The sequence below is a fragment of the Orussus abietinus genome, unplaced genomic scaffold, assembly GCF_000612105.2.
Source record: "Orussus abietinus isolate OABI.00-Male unplaced genomic scaffold, Oabi_2.0 scaffold12, whole genome shotgun sequence".
NCBI lineage: Eukaryota > Metazoa > Arthropoda > Insecta > Hymenoptera > Orussidae > Orussus > Orussus abietinus.
This window is the reverse complement of record NW_019395990.1, coordinates 646,178-665,207: the sequence shown is the minus strand read 5'-3', so window position 1 is coordinate 665,207 and position 19,030 is coordinate 646,178. Positions and strand designations below refer to the sequence as shown.

General features: G+C 51.3%; 1 protein-coding gene across 3 annotated transcripts in view; it reads left to right on the top strand.

Moving 5' to 3' along the window:
* The window catches only part of LOC105698854 (apoptosis-stimulating of p53 protein 1), a 67,774-nt gene that overhangs the window by 15,703 nt on the left and 33,041 nt on the right, over nucleotides 1-19,030 (top strand). For 2 of the 3 annotated variants that reach the window (XM_023434040.1, XM_012423458.1), the window contains exons 2-3: nucleotides 13,265-13,405; nucleotides 16,956-17,082. In XM_023434040.1, the coding sequence (XP_023289808.1) occupies nucleotides 13,265-13,405; nucleotides 16,956-17,082 (268 nt within the window). Of the gene's footprint in view, nucleotides 1-8,448; nucleotides 8,922-13,264; nucleotides 13,406-16,955; nucleotides 17,083-19,030 lie in introns of all 3 variants that reach the window. The other variant, XM_012423457.1, reaches the window with a different exon arrangement.

The window sequence follows — 19,030 nt, the reverse complement described above, 5'->3', positions numbered from 1 at the left end:
ATTTCTTGTGCTATCAGTCAAGGCCCCATTATTTTCGCCCTTACCTGGTACCTTGATTAAGGTACGTCCACGTGCGCGCGCACCTGTGCCGTCAAGGTCCGAACAATGCGCGGATTACTCGAAATCTGGGCTCTAAGTGGAGGAGGTGCATACAGGTGCACAGTGCGCACTGCATGGAGTTCACCTCTCGGCATTGTCGAGTACTCGACATACTGTACCCCCCTGAGCCACCCCCGGACCAATGGTCGAGGATTCGACCCCTCGAGGTGGCCGTTCGTGCGCCGATGCACTTATGCACCTATGCACATACGTGGTAACATCCTCTCGGGGGCGCCGGTTGATAATGCACCCCTCGAAATCGCGAGATTTATCGGGGTGCCGCACGGGCCGCCCTTAGGCCGTGGTAATGCTCGCTTTAACGATAGATGAAGACCTGTTGATTTCGTCCTGTAGCCGAGAATTCCGGGCCGGAAACGCGTCTTTAAACGATCCAGAGGCCGAGGGGCCGAGCTTTTCGGCCGACCCCTGACTCCTCCATTTTTTTCTTCCCACGGGAAAAGGTCCGCCGTGATTTATAGCCCGATATCCCCGATAATGGAATCAGAGGGTCGCGATAATGCATCGTCTCGAAATGGACACTGGATTTCGGTTCTAGGGGAAACTTAGGATTTCCGATTTTATCCGGATTTATTGGGAGGGATTTCTCTCGATTTCTGTCTTTCCCCTTTTTTTTTTAATTACATCCGGAATCTAGGGTCAGACGATCAAGAGCGAATCGAGCTTCCCCCTAGGAATTGCCGAGGGGCGATAATGCATCGTGTCGAAATGGACCCTGGATTTCGGTTCTAGGGGAAACTTAGGATTTCCGATTTTATCCGGATTTATTGGGAGGGATTTCTCTCGATTTCTGTCTTTCCCATTTTTTTTAATTACATCCGGAATCTAGGGTCAGACGATCAAGACCGAATCGAGCTTTCCCCTAGGAATTGCCGAGGGGCGATAATGCATCGTCTCGAAATGGACCCTGGATTTCGGTTCTAGGGGAAACTTAGGATTTCCGATTTTATCCGGATTTATTGGGAGGGATTTCTCTCAATTTCTATCCTTTAAACTTTGATGGCTGTCTCTCCCTTTTTTTTTAATTACATCCGGAATCTAGGGTTAGACGATCAAGAGCGAATCGAGCTTCCCCCTAGGAATTGCCGAGGGGGGCGACCCTCGATCGGGTTCTAATGATAATTACCTGCACAACGGACTTAATTACGGGGTCGACGGGGATGCAATCGCGAGGACGACACGGAGGCAATCTCGAACTTGGAACCCCTTCCTAGTTGCTTCGCATTCCGCCTGATAAGGGCGGTCCTCGTCTTATCAGTCAACGCGAGAGGGTGACCTCCGTGGCCCCGATATTCCATCGGGACGATGTCATAATCAATTTGCCCCATTCTTCTCGATTTCGGTCGTACATTGAATTTTAGCCATGCGTAATTATTCCATAAAATCGTTACATGGCATAGTCCAGTGCGCACTGTTTAAATAAGTGCTACATAAATAAATACGTATACATGTAAATATGAATTTCAATAACCCATTTCAATATTTTAAAATCCATTCGCATTTACGTGCACATACGCAACCGATGTAATAATTTCAAGTATTAAGATACGTTATTACGATTTATATATATATTTATATAGCAATTAATTTACCCCGAATTCCGCACAAATAAACAATTTACGGCAGGGAAATAATCGATGGGGCTCCCATAAAACACGGAGGCCGAAAGCCCCAATATTTCCCCTCAAGAGGGGGCGAAGCTTCCCTTATCGGCAGGGGTTGACATCGGCTACCCCCGGGGGCGACCCCGATGGCGCGTTTAATCGAATCTCGGGGAGATCGCCGTCCGTTTCGCCCCTTGCCCCCCTTCCGCCCCACCGGGAAAACTACCCTTTTGCATACCAAATTGGCTTGTCAACCGGCTTGTCCTGTCAGGACTGTCAAACGGCGAACTTTGTGCGCGAGGCGGCGCGTCTCGACGCAATTTCCATAAATCGATCGGCGATCCTCCCTTAACCCGGCTTATCGATAACTCCGGTTCGCACCCCTTATCGATCGGCACCTCTCTTTGATTCTACTTACCCCGCCACCCCCCCTGGATACCTGTTGGCCCTTGAACACCTATGAGGTCTCACCGTCTTCTCCGAGTTGCTCGAGATTTTCTTTTTCCGAATTTCTTTCTTCAATTTTCTTCTTTTTTTTTTTCCCCCAAAAAAATCACCCCATTTTGTCTTGCGTGCGTTTGATGTGTCGGGTTGGATGGCTTGGTGAAAATCAGATTTTGGGATTCCGCTCGGTTCGGACGCGGGGACATACCTATGGGGTATTTATGGGAAATCGTGGGAAGGGTGAGAAATTTTGGCTTGATGTTAGTTGCGATAGGGAGGAAATTGCGGGAAATGCGAGGGGAATGAAACGGCGCAGGGGGAAGTTTCGTTCGGGAGTGGAAACACCCTCGGGGGAGGGGTTCTTACTTGTGGCGGTTTTCCGGGGGGGTTGGTCTGAATCGCGCGTATACCGGCGGGTAACGAGGAACAATGGGAGGGGGGTCCGGTGGTACGCGAGTACGTGGCCAGACACTATCCATTATTATTTCTCAGACGTGTCGCGCCGGATGCTCGCGCATTTATCGCGTGTTCCGGTACGAGACGAGTCAGGGAGTAGAGAGAAAGAGAGGTTTGTGGACCTAGAGGCTAGGTCGACGTGCGAAATAAACGCGTCTCTGACATCCCTGGTTCTGTTTGAAAATACCTAAATATGGTTAATAGGGAATAAAATGGTTGAAATTAGAAAGGGGGAAGAAGGATTCGGAGGATGTGAGCGGAGGATGCGGTATGGTACCTCTTCTTAATATTTCCTCGGGACGAGTCACACCCTTCGAGTCTCTCAGTCATCCCGGAATACTGCTATGCACCGCCCACGTGGACCCAGGTGTACCCACGTGGTGATACACCGGTTAAGTCACCGTCACGGAACCTCACCTCTTTCTCGCGGGCGCAGAGGCGTATCGAGGAGGTCCCTCGCCCTGGGCGTGTGTGTTTTCGAGCCTTTCCTCGGACCCATTGTTTCTCTCTCTTTCTCTCTGCTTATTCCGCCTCGAGAACCCACGACTCGCCTCGCTCCATATATCTCAAACCTCCTGTGTACCTCTCGTCGAATTTTCCGAGTTAGGTCCGTCTCCCCGGAGTTCGATTTTTCTTTCAACTCGCCCATCCAGCCACTCCCTCGACAAATGGATAGAAACATTCATCAGAGAACGGATAACTTAGGCAATTGATATAATGGAACTCGGTTTGGAATTTAATGATCTATTATTGATAAAAAAAAATTTTCTTTTGGCGGTATCGACGATTTGCAGATTTTTTCGGTGCATCTCCGGCAGGATGCACCCGGAAGCGCCGGTGGCGAATCGAGTCTCTCCCGAGAGTGATTTTCGCATCCGGTATTGCGTTTAATTAATCCCGGATATTGGGTTAGGTCGGGATAAATCGGGGAAGACGTCGGGGGTTCCGGGTGGACGGGCCGTCCGAGTCCTGTCAGGGGCACAAACGGTATCGAGAAGCCCCGAAGGGTGGGTCAAGTGGCATCAGGAATTCAGAAAGGCCACCCTTTGAACCCCTTTGTGGGGCCGGAATCCAGGATGTGTCGCCGGGAGAAACGGGAGCACGGGGTAACGTCGTTAGCACCCGCGGGAAAGCGCGTGTCCCCGGGACCTCCCTCTCGATTCGTTCCCCGGGATGGCTCCGACCTCGTTTATTCACCTGGCGAGGTTTTTCTCAGACCTGGATTTCTTCCCGAGTGACTTGACCCGATAAAAACACCCCCGTGCGTGATTTCCTCCCCTGGGATCATCCCTCGGACGCTGAGCGTCGTGCACCTTGATCATAAATTAATAACCAATTATTATGATATCATACGATATTAAGAAATCAACACCCGGGTAATTCCCATTGTATCCAATGCTTTCGAGAAAATCAAATGATTACCCGGATGGAATTGGGGATTTCTTATCGGAGTCGATAAGCGACCTCTTATCGGGGGATGTCGTTAATTGACTAATCAGTTTTAATCGTTACTCGAGGCTCAATGGCTCGCGAATTACGCGATGGGGCGTCTTGAGGAAATGATTGGAAGGGGGCCATTCGTTATCACGAGCCGTGGGGTCTCGTGCCGAGCTCTCGATACCGCTTCGAGATATTGTGACAGGTTTTCCCGCGAGCCTCATTACGCCTGGTAAGAAATAATTGACAATTATCCGGTGTCAGTCACGAGTCGGCGGTCGTCCGGGATCTCGCATCGGCCGAGTCGGGTTGACGAGTCTCCCCGGGTCTAATAACCCTCGGCAAGAAATAATTGAAAATTACCCGGTATCACCGATCGACGCACCTCGTATTCACGGCCATTCGTTCGGCCTCTCCTGCGTCGGCGAACAAAAAAGAAGCTCCGAATTCAATAGACTCGTGCCTTCCCCTCGATGACAGCTGGAGAGTCAATCAAACGTCGCGACTGATTACCGCGGGCTCACCTGGGAATTGATTCGAGGTTTATTTTATTTAACGTTATTATCAACGAATTAAAGGAGAAAAAAAAAAAAAGAAATTTAATCCGTGAAAATGTAGCTCACTTAGGATTTCGGCGGCACTTGACATTGATTATCGAACCACGAGGGTGATGTTCGGCAGGGAGTCTATCTTGTTTTATTTATTTATTTTTTTTTTAATGAAATTTCTTTATCATCGCGCTTCTCCTTGGAACCTCCGTAATCATGTGCCGAGGTATTGGGTGACTCGGTGCACCCGATTATTAATATTAATTTTCATGGTATACGTAGAGTCGGTTTCGATGGATGGAAATTTTCGAGGTCTCTCTCGAGGTCCTTCGGAGGGATTACGAAAGGCCTCCGAGGCCCTCCAGAGACGGCGACTTTTCAGGGTCCTCCTCGGAGGTTCTGGCCAGCCATTTTGTAATCGCGGTGACATTCCTGCGGTCAAAACGGCCGCGCTCGGATCCGCAAAACCCATCCCGCGAATCTCGCCTCCGAGACCGCGAAGTCGTCCAAGTCCGTCGAGAGAGGACTCGGTCCTTTCTCTCTCTCTCTCCCTCTCTTCACTTAGCACTTTTTACGGTCTAATTAAATATACGTCGGCGCAAGCCGAAACGTTACCGAGTGCAAAGTGCGGGGCCGTAAAGTTTTACGAGGGGCTTCGGCTCTTTTCCGCCCGGGCGAGAAATCGAGGGCGGAAAAAGGCCGGATTTTGGGGGTAGGACGAGACCCCCAAGAGGTGACGGAGATTAACGGAATTGATGGGGGGGTTATTCCCTCGCTAATTAAACGCGGAATCGCCTCTTCGAGGCCCTCTTCAGGGACCTCTTCAGGGACCTCTTCAGGGTCGAGGGACGCGCGGTCCTCGTTATTTATCCCGCGATAATCACCCTCGCTTTAGAGCCCACTAAACTCGTCCTCGAGTTTTTTTTCCTCTCCCCTTTTGCTCTCACAATTATTATCCATCCTTTCCAGAGACGTCGCGGCTGTCAGACTCTCGGGCGAGCCCGAAACTGCGCGAGGGGTATATTAAATATGGAATTAATCTCTATTTGATATTAAAAAATGAGGAAGGGGGAGAGATCCTCCCTTACCAGTTGAGTCTCAATTTTCGCGGCGTTACATATTCATCGGAAGTCGGTGGGACGTTAAGTTACCTCGTTAGCTCCAACTTGCCCTCGTACCTTTGACTCGGTCCGGCCGTGAGGATAACTTCTTCCTCCCTTCTTTCTCCCTTTCCCCCCCTCAGGCCGAGTGTGGGCGAGCGGAAACCGCTCCAGGGTCCCGATAAAGAGTCGGCCGGGAAAGTTACGGGGCGAAGATCGACGTAAATTAACTCGTTCCCCCGGTAATTAAATCCGCGAGTTTATTCCGCCGAGATCCGTCCAAAGGGGCCGCGGCCGAACGGTGTCGTCCTCGCCTCGAATATTGCGAAGATACATTTCCCCCGATTTTTCCATTTTCCTTTTTCCTCCATTTCGCTAAGAAATAAATTATCCCCCGCCAAGGTCGGGGAATTAAATTATCGGGTAGCAGGCGAGCTTCTTTTTACGCACCGCTGAAAATCCTCGTCGTCGCCTCGAATGTCGAGGTACTTTTTTTTCCCCTCCCCATTTTTGAAATTTTTCTTTTTCGTCTTCTTCGTAAATAAATAATCCCTCGCGAGATCGACGAATAAAATCGTCACAGGGGGACCTGCCCGGGCCTCTTTCTACGGGCCGCTGAAAATCGACTGCTGGGCCTTGTCGTAAAAAAGGCCCATCCGTCGAAATAACCGGCGAGTCCTGGGCTTGTAAAATTACACCATTGACGTACTTACACCGGCCCTCGGACCTTTGACTTAAGCCGGCCGCCTCGCGTGTTCCCCTCGGTCGGCAATTATTTTTATTCCGTCCGGCCCGACAAGAAGGCCGGCGCATTCGAGGCCCTGGAATTCGAGGGGATTTTTATTCAGGGGGATGAACACTCGCCGGGGGGTTAATTACTCGTTAGGCAACGCAATCGCGCCGTAAAACGCTCTTTCCGGTAACGATCGCCAATCGTTTATTGCTCGCTCCGCCGAGCGGACGGTTTTTCCCCCGCGTCTTTAATTGCGGCTCGATCGATGCCGCGTTTATTTATCACCGGGGAATCGTTTGCAAGATCACGCGTCCGAGAGAGACGTGGCGATCATTATATTTCTTTCCTTTCCGTGGAAAAGAAGAAAATAATAAAAAGTCACGCGAGGCGATATTTTTGTTCCCTGAGTGAGGATTTTTGACGGCATCGACACGATGTGGAGGCACCATATTTCGTAACTTATTTGTTATGTAAACTTGACGTCTGCTGATTATTAGGTTGCAAGCAGGATATTTATCATTTGCCTCTTTTTTCTTGGATTTTTTATGCAATTGAAATCGAGGGATGTAGTTTGACGTGAGGGTGGAATTTATTTTTATTTTTTCTGGGTGGTGATTCTCGCTGATAGCGGGGTCGCAGGGTACTTTGGGTACCTGTGGTACCTGTGGTACCTGTGGTACCTGTAATGTGCGCAAAAGTACCGAAAATACAAATGGCACCAAGGTACCGGATCGCGCTAATGGCGGACGCCCTGGGAATAACATAAAGAGGAAGCCGGAACCTCCGGTGGTGTTTGCCTCGGCGAATTGGGTTGAGTACCGGGTAGCGGAAGGAAAACGAGAGCACCGGGTAGAAATCCCGGGCAATTACCGCGGCCCCGGGTCAAAGGAAATCCCAACCCGAGAATTCGGAAATACGAGCCGAGGTAGGAAAGGATCGACTCGGTAGCTCGTAAGACCGCGCCGAGAGGCGGCCTTAATCGTCGATCATTAAGCATCGGAGAATCGAACGAGAAACGTACCCGGGAGTATATTACCCCGGTCACGGCGGCATTCTAATTCCACCAGAGAAGGGGTCGAGGAAAAATCCCCAAGGAAAAGGTTGGCCGATCCGCTTTGCCCCTCATTCTCCTCCCGAGGGAGGAGGACGCCCTTAACGAGGCCGCCGTTTTCATCGGTCGTATTTCTCCCTTTTCTATTTCCTTGTCATCGGATACCTCCGAATGGCCATAAGTCAAGGATCGAGGATCTCTGAAATTATCCGAGAGCTTTGCGAGAATTATTTCCCTCGGAACGACTTTACTCCGACTACTTGGCGGTCTAAAAATCCGTATTTTCGGATTTACTTTAATATGTATTTTTTTTTTTATTCCCTCGGAACTTGATATGGCATTTCTTTTTGGAAAGGGGGGTAATCCTCGATGGGATGGCTGGAATTTTTTATGGGAAAAATATTCATATCGGGAGCCTGGAAAAGGCGACCCTTTTCTTTTCGGCGCGGCGAACGCGCGACCTCGCCGAAAGGCGCTCCTCCACCGGGGAGATTAATAATGCAAGCCTTTCCTGCGGGAACACTGCTTACTTCTCGGATGCGACACGACTTTCTTGCTCCGTAAACCGAGGGACTCCCTGGAAGAGGGTCGGAGCCGAGTTTTAAGGCTTTTCTGCACCCTTGACCTGCATCAACTGCACCTGTCTGCATCTCCACCTCGCACCCTGAGCACGCCTCGGGTATAGACGAAAGTCTAGTCACTCGGAAATAGAGCCAGGATTCCCCTGGAATGATTTCCCGACCTCCATTCGTTTCCCTAATCGGCGAGAAAACCTACGATTTTTCCTCGACTTTTTCCGCGACTTCTTTTCGTGATAACGCGCGACCCCCTAGGAGCCGACAAGGAGCACCGTTTAAAGAATATTCCCACCTCGATATCGTTTCACCCTGTACGCATCGTGGCCCGATATGGGGTGTCTTCATGGGGAGACTCCAGGAACCTGATTTTCCATGTTTAGGTCCTCCGATTTACGGGCTAGTCGAGCCACCCCGCGAGGTGCCACCCCCCGAAGAGGATCTCCCACGTGTGAAAAGCTCGCCGGAGGCCGGCGGGAAAAGCGGAAAAAGGGGGCTAGAGTCCCGGAGGAACCGTTAAATCAACAGGTCCATTCATCCCCCGGGATCCGACTTCCTGGAAGAAATAAGTCTCGGGCCGTTTAGTCGGCGCCCTTTGAGGCCAACTCGGCGGTTCCCTCCGTTTTCTCTTCTCGAATTGAGATCGATCCGGTCCAGGGCCTCGTACGGCCCCGAGGGACCTCCATGTAAGCGAACACGACCTCGCAAAATGCTGGCCTGCGTCTATCCTCCGGAGAACTTCAAATCGAAGCCCGCCACCGTGAAGCTGCGACATGGACGGTCGCGGAGAAAGTCGAAGATGCACACGATGAAGGAGAAGTCGGAGGCGAGGATCGCCGCGCCGATGAACAATGAGGTAGGTCAGGGATTCCTCAAGGGGTGGGATTCCTGAAAAGCGAGGATCACATGAAACAATTCGATTAACCTCGTTAATTTAATTTATTAAAAATCGGCAATCGACCGCAGGACGATCAGCAATTATATAAGGAGCCAACGTAAGTGTCAGTGTCAAGTTTTCAGGGATTTTCAGTGTCGACTCGTTAAGTGGGAATTACGTTAATTATTTTAAGTATCTAGCAGGAAATTCCAGATCGTCGTTTGGTAAAAATATTAATCCGAGGGATGGGAATAATCGAGGAGAGCGGAACTTGGCAGGACTTGAGATTAAAGGAGTGAAGAAACTCTGCACTCCTTTTTCCCGGAAGATTCTGCAGGGGGATCGGTTTCAGGGATGTCTTTGGCTTTCCACCGAGGCGGAAACTCTCAGATCGCAGGGACGACGCGTAATTATTCCCAGGTTGTTTACGAGGGTACTTAGAGTCGATCCTTCGGAAGGGATGAGAGTCTTCGCCGGGAAGAAAGAGGATCAAAGTCGGGGACCTGGGGCGCAATTATTTCCCGGGGTTCCTGGGGGGAGTTTGCCTCCCATTTTCCCAACTGTCGGGATTTATCGCCGTGTCGAGTCGACTCGCGATTTTATTATCGGCGCGATGGCGTCGTTATCGCGCCTCGTTTGATTTTACACCGCTGACCCTTGAGGAAAAAATCTGGAAAAAAATTTCCATCGTCGAATTGATCTTACACTTGTAACGTGTATATCGGGGAGGATTACTTTTTTTCAATTGACGAGGCATTTCTTCGGGACTGATCGAAGAAATATTTATTACATGATTTGTGGCTGAGATTGTGGGCCGATTTATTGGCGGGGAATTCGAGGCACGTCCATGGTGGTTCGTCGTGTGACGGGGGAGGCATTTCTGCCATTTCTGCGACGAACAATCGACACTTCCTCGGGGGCCCCCGTCTTCTTGGAAGCGCAAGTACGGGGAACGCGATCATCTCGGTTGGCCGGCGACAAGTGAACGACGTGGACCCGACCTCGCCGGCAAGACGGCTTGTAAAACCTAACCGAACAAGTTTTCGTTGAATCCCAGGCCGATAACAGCCGCGAAACTGCGAGCAAAGCTCGACATGTCGGGCGAGTAACTCGTGGAGGACAAGTTCCCTCCGAAGCATTAAGTCGGAAGTTTTAGGTCGAGTGATATATAGTCGAAGCTTATCACCGACGTGAGGAAAATTCCCGTATACTAGGACTACCTCAAAATCAGTGGACCCAAATTACACATTTTATTTTGATGTGATAATATAATCGAAGCTTATCACCGATGTGAGGAAAATTCGCGTATACTAGGACTACCTCAAAATCATTGGACCCTACTTACACATTTTATTTTGATTTTACAATATAATCGAAGCTTATCACCGACGTGAAGAAAATCGCGCATACTAGGACTACCTCAAAATCATTGGACCCTAATTACACATTTTATTTTGACTTTACAATATAATTGAAGCTTATCACCGACGTGAGGAAAATTCCCGTATACTAGGACTACCTCAAAATCATTGGACCCTAATTACACATTTTATTTTGATTTTACAATATAATCGAAGCTTATCACCGACGTGAGGAAAATTCCCGTATACTTGGAGTACCTCAAAATCATTGGGCCCTAATTACACATTTTATTTTGATTTTACAATATAATCGAAGCTTATCACCGACGTGAGGAAAATTCGCGTATACTAGGACACATTGGACTCTAAATACATATTTTATTTTGATTTTGGGTTTGGTTGAATAATATCGACTGGTTAAACGAATCGAGAGGTATGGATCAGGAGAAAAGCGCACGCGTGATTTTTTACATTTCAGTTGAATAAATAAAAAAAAAAGGATGAATATACCGCACCTGCCAAAATTCACGTCGGGTGAATTATTCTTAAGGAATGGAGCCGTTTGAAATTTGACGTTCCTGATATTAACATTGCCAATATCTCGATCAAAGCACGTCCTCGCCGCGAACTCGTATCTTCCCTCTTTGGACGACCGGTCGAATTTGGTTACGCTTTCCGTGTCCAACTATTCAACGAGCACCCTGGGATGAAAGCTCGGCAACCGAAACTTCCCTCAAAGTTGGAATTCGCGGCGGGAAGTTCGCCGGCTGGAAAAGGGGAAGCGCGAAGTTGGTCCTGGAATTAATTTACAATTTAATAAATAAAGATCCGCCCAGCGGCAATCCGGCTCGGCGCGCGCCATTGCGCCGCCCTGCACGAAAGTGTGAATTTTCCGATTGAAAGAGGTGAATAACAAATTACGAGGACTGCGGATAATTCCGAATTTTTTAACTCGCCTCACCCGGGGGGTGGCATCTGCTGGACGTCTACTTATCTGCGCCCCACGTCCTAGAAAGCACCCCCTCCACGAGGAGTCCTCTGTCGGCTCCCTCGCGGCTTAACTCGATTTAACGGCACTCAAAAAAGCGCTAACCTTGTTTCCGCATAAAGCCCCGAGCGGGGTGTCTAATCTTCCCTTAACGCGGTGCTCGGGAATACGTAATTCCGCCTGGCAGATTGCAAAGAGAGCCAGACGGGTCCAGCCAAGGCGTCTGTTAAAATTAATAACGCTCGTTCCCGACCTACAAAATGCCCTCCGTGGGGATGATCCGAAGGAGTCGTCCCTTTTCCCATTTCTTTCCTCTTCCACCTCGCCCTCCCCCTGGGGGACTTGAAGGACCCCCAAAAGGGGCGATTAAGGCCCCCCAGCGAATCGCCTCGAGAAGAGGTGTCTCCTCCCAGGGTCTGGCAATTAAGGGGCGCGATTACTCGAAATGACGTCATTTCCAGTAATATAGGGATTTCGTACTCGAAAGTGCCGAGTTATCCCTTGTTATCCCCTTTACCCTTAACCTTCCCCTGGCATTGACTCCGATTTAAATAAGAGCAAGGAAGACCCCCTTCTCGAATCCGATCCGCCTGAAAGGATTAATTATCGTTACTCTTTCGTAATTTACACATCATTTATTTTTACCCCCACCTCCACCTGACGTTCGAGCAAGGTTTTCCGTTTCATCGGCGTGATCGGTAAAAAGAAGAAAATCGTTTCCTCGAAACGTCCCGAATGTACGTCAGGGTCTGTACTGTAAAACGCTGTACAAATGTGTATATACGTGCGCATATATGTGTACATACATTCGATTACATTATCGAGCGAACGACGCGGCATGGCCGACGCTAAATACGTTCTCGCTTTGACAAGATGAAATCCATCATCCCGACAAAGGGCCCGACCATTACAATCATGCCGATTTACTCGATAACTCGTTCGACATTATTACATTATTCGCGACGCATTCAGCGAGAGGCCCCGACATACACGCGGTCGATTTTGAAAGTTAAAGAGAAAAGTTTTGCTAGCTGCAACCCCCTCCGGGGGTGGTGGGTGGGAAATGCGGGGTACAATTAGAATAAAATAAAAGAGGGACATGAAATGTCCATTTAATTTAGAAAACCGCGACGCAGGTTGCGCCGAGTGCGCTTCGACGTTCTACCTGGCGGAAAGAAGCCGGAAGTAGCGGAAAGGCCGCGTTCTAATTACCCCCCTCCCACCCAGGAGGGCATCGATTTATTGTTATTTTAAGCGGGAATTGGACTCGGACGGGCGAAACGAAAGAAATAAGTCCGCGATACGTGGCCCGATTGGTCCGGAAAAAAAGGAAAGAAAAAAGGAAGATCCCTCTAATTGCGAGACCTGACCTGACCTAACGAGACTCGAGGGGGGAATCCTCGCCCCTGGGAAAGATTTCTAGCACGCCGGAAGGTCCATCGACTTTCATTCCCAGGAACGAAAATAAAAGGACAATCTACCGTGCGACCCACGAGGTCTCGTCGGGTCTTACAATGAGTATTGATATGAATGACCGCTTACTATTCCGCGTAACGCCTCCTTGCCGGCGCTGAATATCGCTAAATCCGTTTGACAGGAAGGAATCCATAATCCTGACGAAGGATCTGTCGCTAAAGCCGGTCCGCGGGATTTATCCGAGGACTTGTTTAACGTCGATGCATGTGCCGACGTGGAAGGACGCAATTCCGTTGAGGTGTCGAGAAGAGGTATCCGTGACACCTGGATGCGATCCGTTCCTTACATGATTTGCGCACCTAATCCTGGTAATCGCGATGAGACTATCAGGGTTGAAAAGTGGATGGACGAGTCATCCCTCTTCGATCAGCGTCGACTCTCTTGGACGTTCCCAGGGCGCCGTTTCCACGTTTCCTATATTTAGGGAATACTTTGATAAGTGTTGGATGATTCGATCGAGTGATCTGAACTTTTCTCCTTTTTCTTTGCTGTTGCAGTTACCTGTGGGCGGGGGCGGGGCTGTGCTGGTGCTCAGCGAGCTTGAAAGCATGGCAGCCAGACAGCAACGGGAAATCGCCCAGCAGAGGCGCCTCCTGGAGCAGAGAGAGGCCCGACTCGCCGTGCTTCGGGGCGCACAGGTGAGGCCACCTCCACCTAGCTGAGTCTGATAATTTAAGAATTTCAACGCATTACTTACCGGGGAATTTCGGAACCAACCGCGACCATGGGTACCGCAATACCAATTGACAAGTCTACGATAGATAATGCGCTAAAGTCTCTCAAGCCTGATTTTAATTGTCCTAAATCGCCACGTGGTTCGCGATGGTTGGAATATCCTCCAGGATCCAGAGTGACCAGCGTTGGGCATCCATCGGCGGGAAACTCGCATATTTCCTCTCGGGCCAGTTTTCCGGCACGGCAAATTTTAGCGCTCTGCAGGGACGAGGGGGAAATTGTATTCTCATTGCGGAAATTGCCAGGGGACAGAGAGAGAGAGAGATCGACTCGCGGGCGGACCGTGCGATGATGTTCACAGAACGAACCGCCCAGAGTGCGCGCTTCCGGTTAGGCTGTCACGGGAATAAGATTGATAGGTCAGGACTGAACGTCGGGCCGATCGATCTTTCTCTCCGACTCTCTTTCCGTTCCTCCGTCTCTTTTCCGTTTGCCGGGTCCGCCATCCGGCACCGCACAAAGTTGGGTCGCTTTGCATTCCATAAATCACGGGGACCCGGATTACTCCTCGGCGGTCTTCGACGTCGGCTTTCTGCCACCGGGACATTTCGGATCGCTATCGGGTGAGGGTTGATAAGCACTCGCCTTATCGTGGCTTTTGCTTCTTCGGGTACAGGTGAGAGAGAGAGATATCGGTGGAGAAGTGGCGGTTTCGAAGCGTCCCACGGTGGATGATCAAACGCGAGGAGGAGGCCTTTAATCGGACCTTCTTCGGCGTCCGAAGAGTCCTTCTCGCCGATCTTGATCGGATCGATCGCGTAATCGATTGGGCCGAACCGGCGCCGCCTCGTGACAAGTGAGAGGAACGCGGAAGACGCGGTCCAGGTCCTGGTTCGCCTCGGCACGGGGCAATTAGGCGAAAGCAAGATCCTCGATTGCGACGCCGAGTCCACTTCCGGCTGGATGCTTGGTCCTGGACCTTGCACCCCTAGGAGGGACGGGAGAGGATCCATCCTGCGTGGATTTTTCTCGAGACTTCCTCCTGGTGCAATTATCGTAACCCGCGATTCCCCTCGCGATTGCACCTCCTCCAGCACCGGATGGCCGGCGCGCGCTTCCGTTATCTCCAGCCTCGGTTATCTCCCTCTCGCCTCGTCTTCTTTTCCAGCCCGGGAGCGTTCACGGTGCCGGCGATGCAAAGTGACGGTCTCGTCCTGGGACTGCCGTTATCGGAGCCGGCGACTGTGTCCTCCCAGCGGGGTCCTTCCGCGTTCGGATAACCCGATAACACCACCCGGGGTCGCACAGTTGGGATCCTAAAACAGGGAATCCGATAAGGCTCCGGGAGTACTTGGCGCGATACTCCACCCTCCGTTTCTCTATTATCGATACTCCGGACCGGCGGCCGGCTCCCAAGTGGCGGGATAAATGCGGACGGACGAGGAACTCCGTTCTTGGGAATTATCCACGGCGTTTAAGGACGCGTTGCGAGATTCCTCGACGCGCGTGCCGCCCTGACTCAGCTGGCGGCGTAAAAGGCGCGTGGAAGACGCGTCTACCGTTAGCCTATCCTTCGCGTCAACCTTGACCTGGGCTAACGAGAACGTCACGCTTACGTTTATTCCCTACGACCCCTTCTGGAGGAACCCTCGGGCCTTACGTAACGCGCCGTTACGTTCCCGTACGCACGAGTCACCAGGGTGGAACGACCTGGGGGTCAGGGGAGCTCTCCAAGGTGTCGATCATCCGACCCTGCGATCCGCTCGGCTAGTAACCTCTTGTGTCAGGAAATCCCCTCTCCACCTGTTGACATTTTATATACGTCTGATTTATGTATGATTTATTCATGACTTATTTATATATTTACATAAAAACGAGGAAAGCTCGTTATCACGCAACGCGCCGTTAGGTTCCCTTACGCAAGAGTCACCAGGTGAATCCTTCGAGGCGTCTTATCTGTCTACTTTGATAAGAATAAAAAAAATCAACTATATGTAATTATGAGAGGAAGTAATGTGATTTTACCTCAGTTCTGTCAAGTCTCGGTGGAAAGGCGACGCTGGGAAAATTAACGATTCGGCGTGTGTCCGTTTCTTTTTTTTTCCCAGCCGACCTGGAGCTCGCATCTCGAGCTTTACCGGAATTTTCATCCGGTCGGGCAATTTTTCCAATTTGATCGCGCAATCGTCCATGCTCGGTCGCCAGATGCGAGTCAATGCAGTTACCGGTACTCCTGGCTTCGTGTAAGCGTCGTCATTGCGAAGCGACCCGGGACTCTTGACGTTCCACCTGACCTGGTCCTCGAGAGTGCTGCGTCAGTTCCGAGCCTTAACTTTTTTCCCCTTCCTCCTCCCGTGTCACTGTAAACAGGATCCTTTATAACTTTTCGATACCCTCCCAGGAGTCTCGACACGCCGCATAAATATCCCCGGGAGTCCGCACCAGCGGACGGAAACCGCAACCTCGAGCCTCCGGGTGGGAGAAGTTTGAAAAATCACATTGACACGACACGGTACCTTCGGGCTCGTGCGCGAAGTCATTAGGGTGAGACAAGAGATCCTTGACCTACCCCTTTCGCGGCCAACTCGCGGATCTCGGCCGACTTCCTTCTTGGGTCCATTCCCTCTTGATTAGTCGAGGAACCTCTGGCTCTGAAATGGATTCATAAGCGAGTATAATTACTCACGTCCGGTTTGAAAGTTCCCCTTCGAGGGTGGGATTCTATAGAGGTCCTAGGAAAATCAAGGGCCGTTTAAACAAGCAGCGACCACCTTTGGCCGGACTTAATTCACCTGGATCCCCTTGATACCGATTGTTCAGTTACATCCAGAGTCGCAATTAGGGAGCCGAAGATCCTGGAGAATTAGGGCCGTCTTTTCGGAGTTCAGGGGAGCCGCAATGTCCTGGGGGTGTGCGGTAATTCCGAGGTAATACGCACCCAGGTGAAGAGGGGGTGATGTCGCAAGGATCAGCGACGAATGCCGTAATCCCGACCATCGGGTCGACCGTCCACAGGGTGGTCATCGAGGTCGCTACTCCTTCGCCCTTGGTACCAGGGCTTAGGGTCGCCCTTCTTCGCAGGGGGTCCGTTAACGAGCGGGGACAATGCCGCGTAAGATCCTTGGCCTCCCCCGAAGGAGCGGGCCGTCTTCCTGGGTTAATTGGGGGACCCGCTTCAATTTTCTGGCTCAGCCAGGAGCGGGCTAATTAGTTTGGAGCCGCATCCGAGACGCTCGACCTCTGACCCCGAGGGTGACGGGGAGGGCACACAAAAGGCCGCCGGAAACCGAGGATCCAAGTTCCGGAAATGGGACCCATCGACCTCTTTCGGATGGTGCGCTCTCCCGATACCTGTTTGCATGTCCTGGGAGGTCCTGGGAGGTCCTGGAAGGTCCTTGTGGCAGGACTCAACGTTCTGAGGGAACCGATGCGCTGGGGGACGTTTCAGGAGGAACTCGTGACGACGCCATCGAAGGCTTCCTGGAGTCTAATCCTGGTTCGTTTCTCTTGCAGGAGCCAGCACAGCAGGACAGACTGGCCAGGCTGAGGCACCGGCTGGATCAGCAGCAGAGCAAGCTGAATCGGCTGCGTCTTCTCAGGTCGCAGACCGACCAATCCCGGGCCAACAATGCCACGCTGAGTAAGTTTGTCGACTCCCTTGATTCATCTAGTTCCTATTATCGTCCGTACCGAGACGTACTCTGAGAGGGGATCAGAGAGGATACTCACCCGACACGAGTGGAACCATCCCCCAATTGGACCAGCGTGGACCCAGGTCTTCCTGGTCGTTTCGTTGAATTTATAGAATTTTCAGGATTTTCAGGGTCTCCTTCGAATTTTCCGTATTTTCTGAATTTTCTGCTCGCCGCCCACGGAGACTCGCCCTCTGGAAAATTGAACCGATTAATTCCAGCGGGACAAAAGTAACGAGGAAGATGTCTAGTGCCGGTTTTACGAGCTCTTTAATCCTTCCCCATCCGGGGTAGGTCACCTCAAGAAGGCTCTGGGAGCTCGGCAGAGAGAAAGAGCTAGATATCCCCAAGGGGGCACCCAAATCCTGCAGGGTGATAGAAAATGAACGCCGGCGGGGGTGCCTCACCTCCCTATCTCGCCACCCTCGAGTTTCAATGGCGAAACTTGTTGAAATCTACCGGAAAGAGGCGCGCGACGTGAAAGAGGATCGGGTCATCCCGGGCGTCACTCCTGGGAGGGGGTTGGAAATTCCTCCCCTTCGGCGCCATTCCGTCTGTCTCCGTTGCGCTTCCTGATCCCTCGTAATCCCGAGTCCTAGCGATTCCCCCGGGAGGGGGCGAAACCCTCCCCCCGCCGCAAACCGTTTACTCGCGAGATCTCTCCTCACTTCCGGGATTTCCCGGCCGAGACTCTTGGAGCTCTTTTCAGGGGAAAAGGGACGCCCGACCCCGCCACCCCTGGCGAACGCAGGGCCACCCCCGACGGGATTTCCGATGCGAATTCGCGAGGAAATCCCCCGAGATTTCGCCCTCGTTCCATGGCGAATTCACCGCGCCCCTCTTTATGCGGTTCCTTATGCAGGAAAGGGGCAAAACGCTGCCGGGGAAAATCCTGAAGGGGGGCGTCACGAATTTTACGGCTTTCAAGGAACCGGATGTTTCGGAGACTCCAGTGAAATTGATTAATCATAAAAATATCAATGGACTCGTGCCTCGAGGCGATAAGTCAATTTTAGAGTATCTTGTTTGAAGGACGTTTGGCTAGATTTCGATTTCGGGTTTGAAAGAGCTGCGGCTCTATTTCTGCGCCCGGAGATATATATAGTTCCTGGATGGACCACGATCGGACAGGCGAACTCCATTCGCGGGGGATAAAGTGGAAGTGTCCTCTCTTCCCCTCGGCCGTAGTACATCTTCCCGTCGTCCGTTTTCTTTTCTCATGGTTCGCCTCCTACTCGTGTCCCGTCGCTTCCTGTCGCCTCCTCTTCCACTAGCGTCCTGTCGCTTCCTCTTCTGCTCGCCGCGGATCTAGATCTCGGTTCCTGCTCGCTCCCTGCTGGATTTCATTTCCTGGGTATCGCTCGTCTCGAAATCCCCTTCGCCGGGGGTCTCGGGGAATTCTCTGGACACCTCTGGAAGTGCCGGCGATTGTCGGTAACGACCGGCTGAAGCGACGAGCCCGGAATCGCTCGGCTCTATTTTCTCTCCTGCACGGCAGCGAATCGATTCTTCTGGACTCGCTCGGTTTCCAGCTCGCTTCGTTCCCCGTTTTCGGGTTGTTACGCTCGCCCAACCTGGCCAAGTGTACCGGAAGAATTAATATCCGGGTCCTAGCCGGAATTTTAGCGGCCGTTAGAGGCGCCTTCAGTTTTTTTTATATTTTTATACGGTATACTTTTCCGGCGACGTCGACTGCTCTGCCAGCCTGCGTTCCTTCTCTTCCTCTCTTCTCTTCAGGGTGGGACTTTCTCCCCGAAGAGGGACCTCGCACCCGGCCGGGACTCAGTTCATAAAAGTGTTCCTTCGCGCTTTTGACTGAACTTTATACACGGCTCTGGGCAGGAAAGTGCCGGGGAGGACCTCTTCCTGAATTCTCTTTTCCTCCTCCTCCGTCCT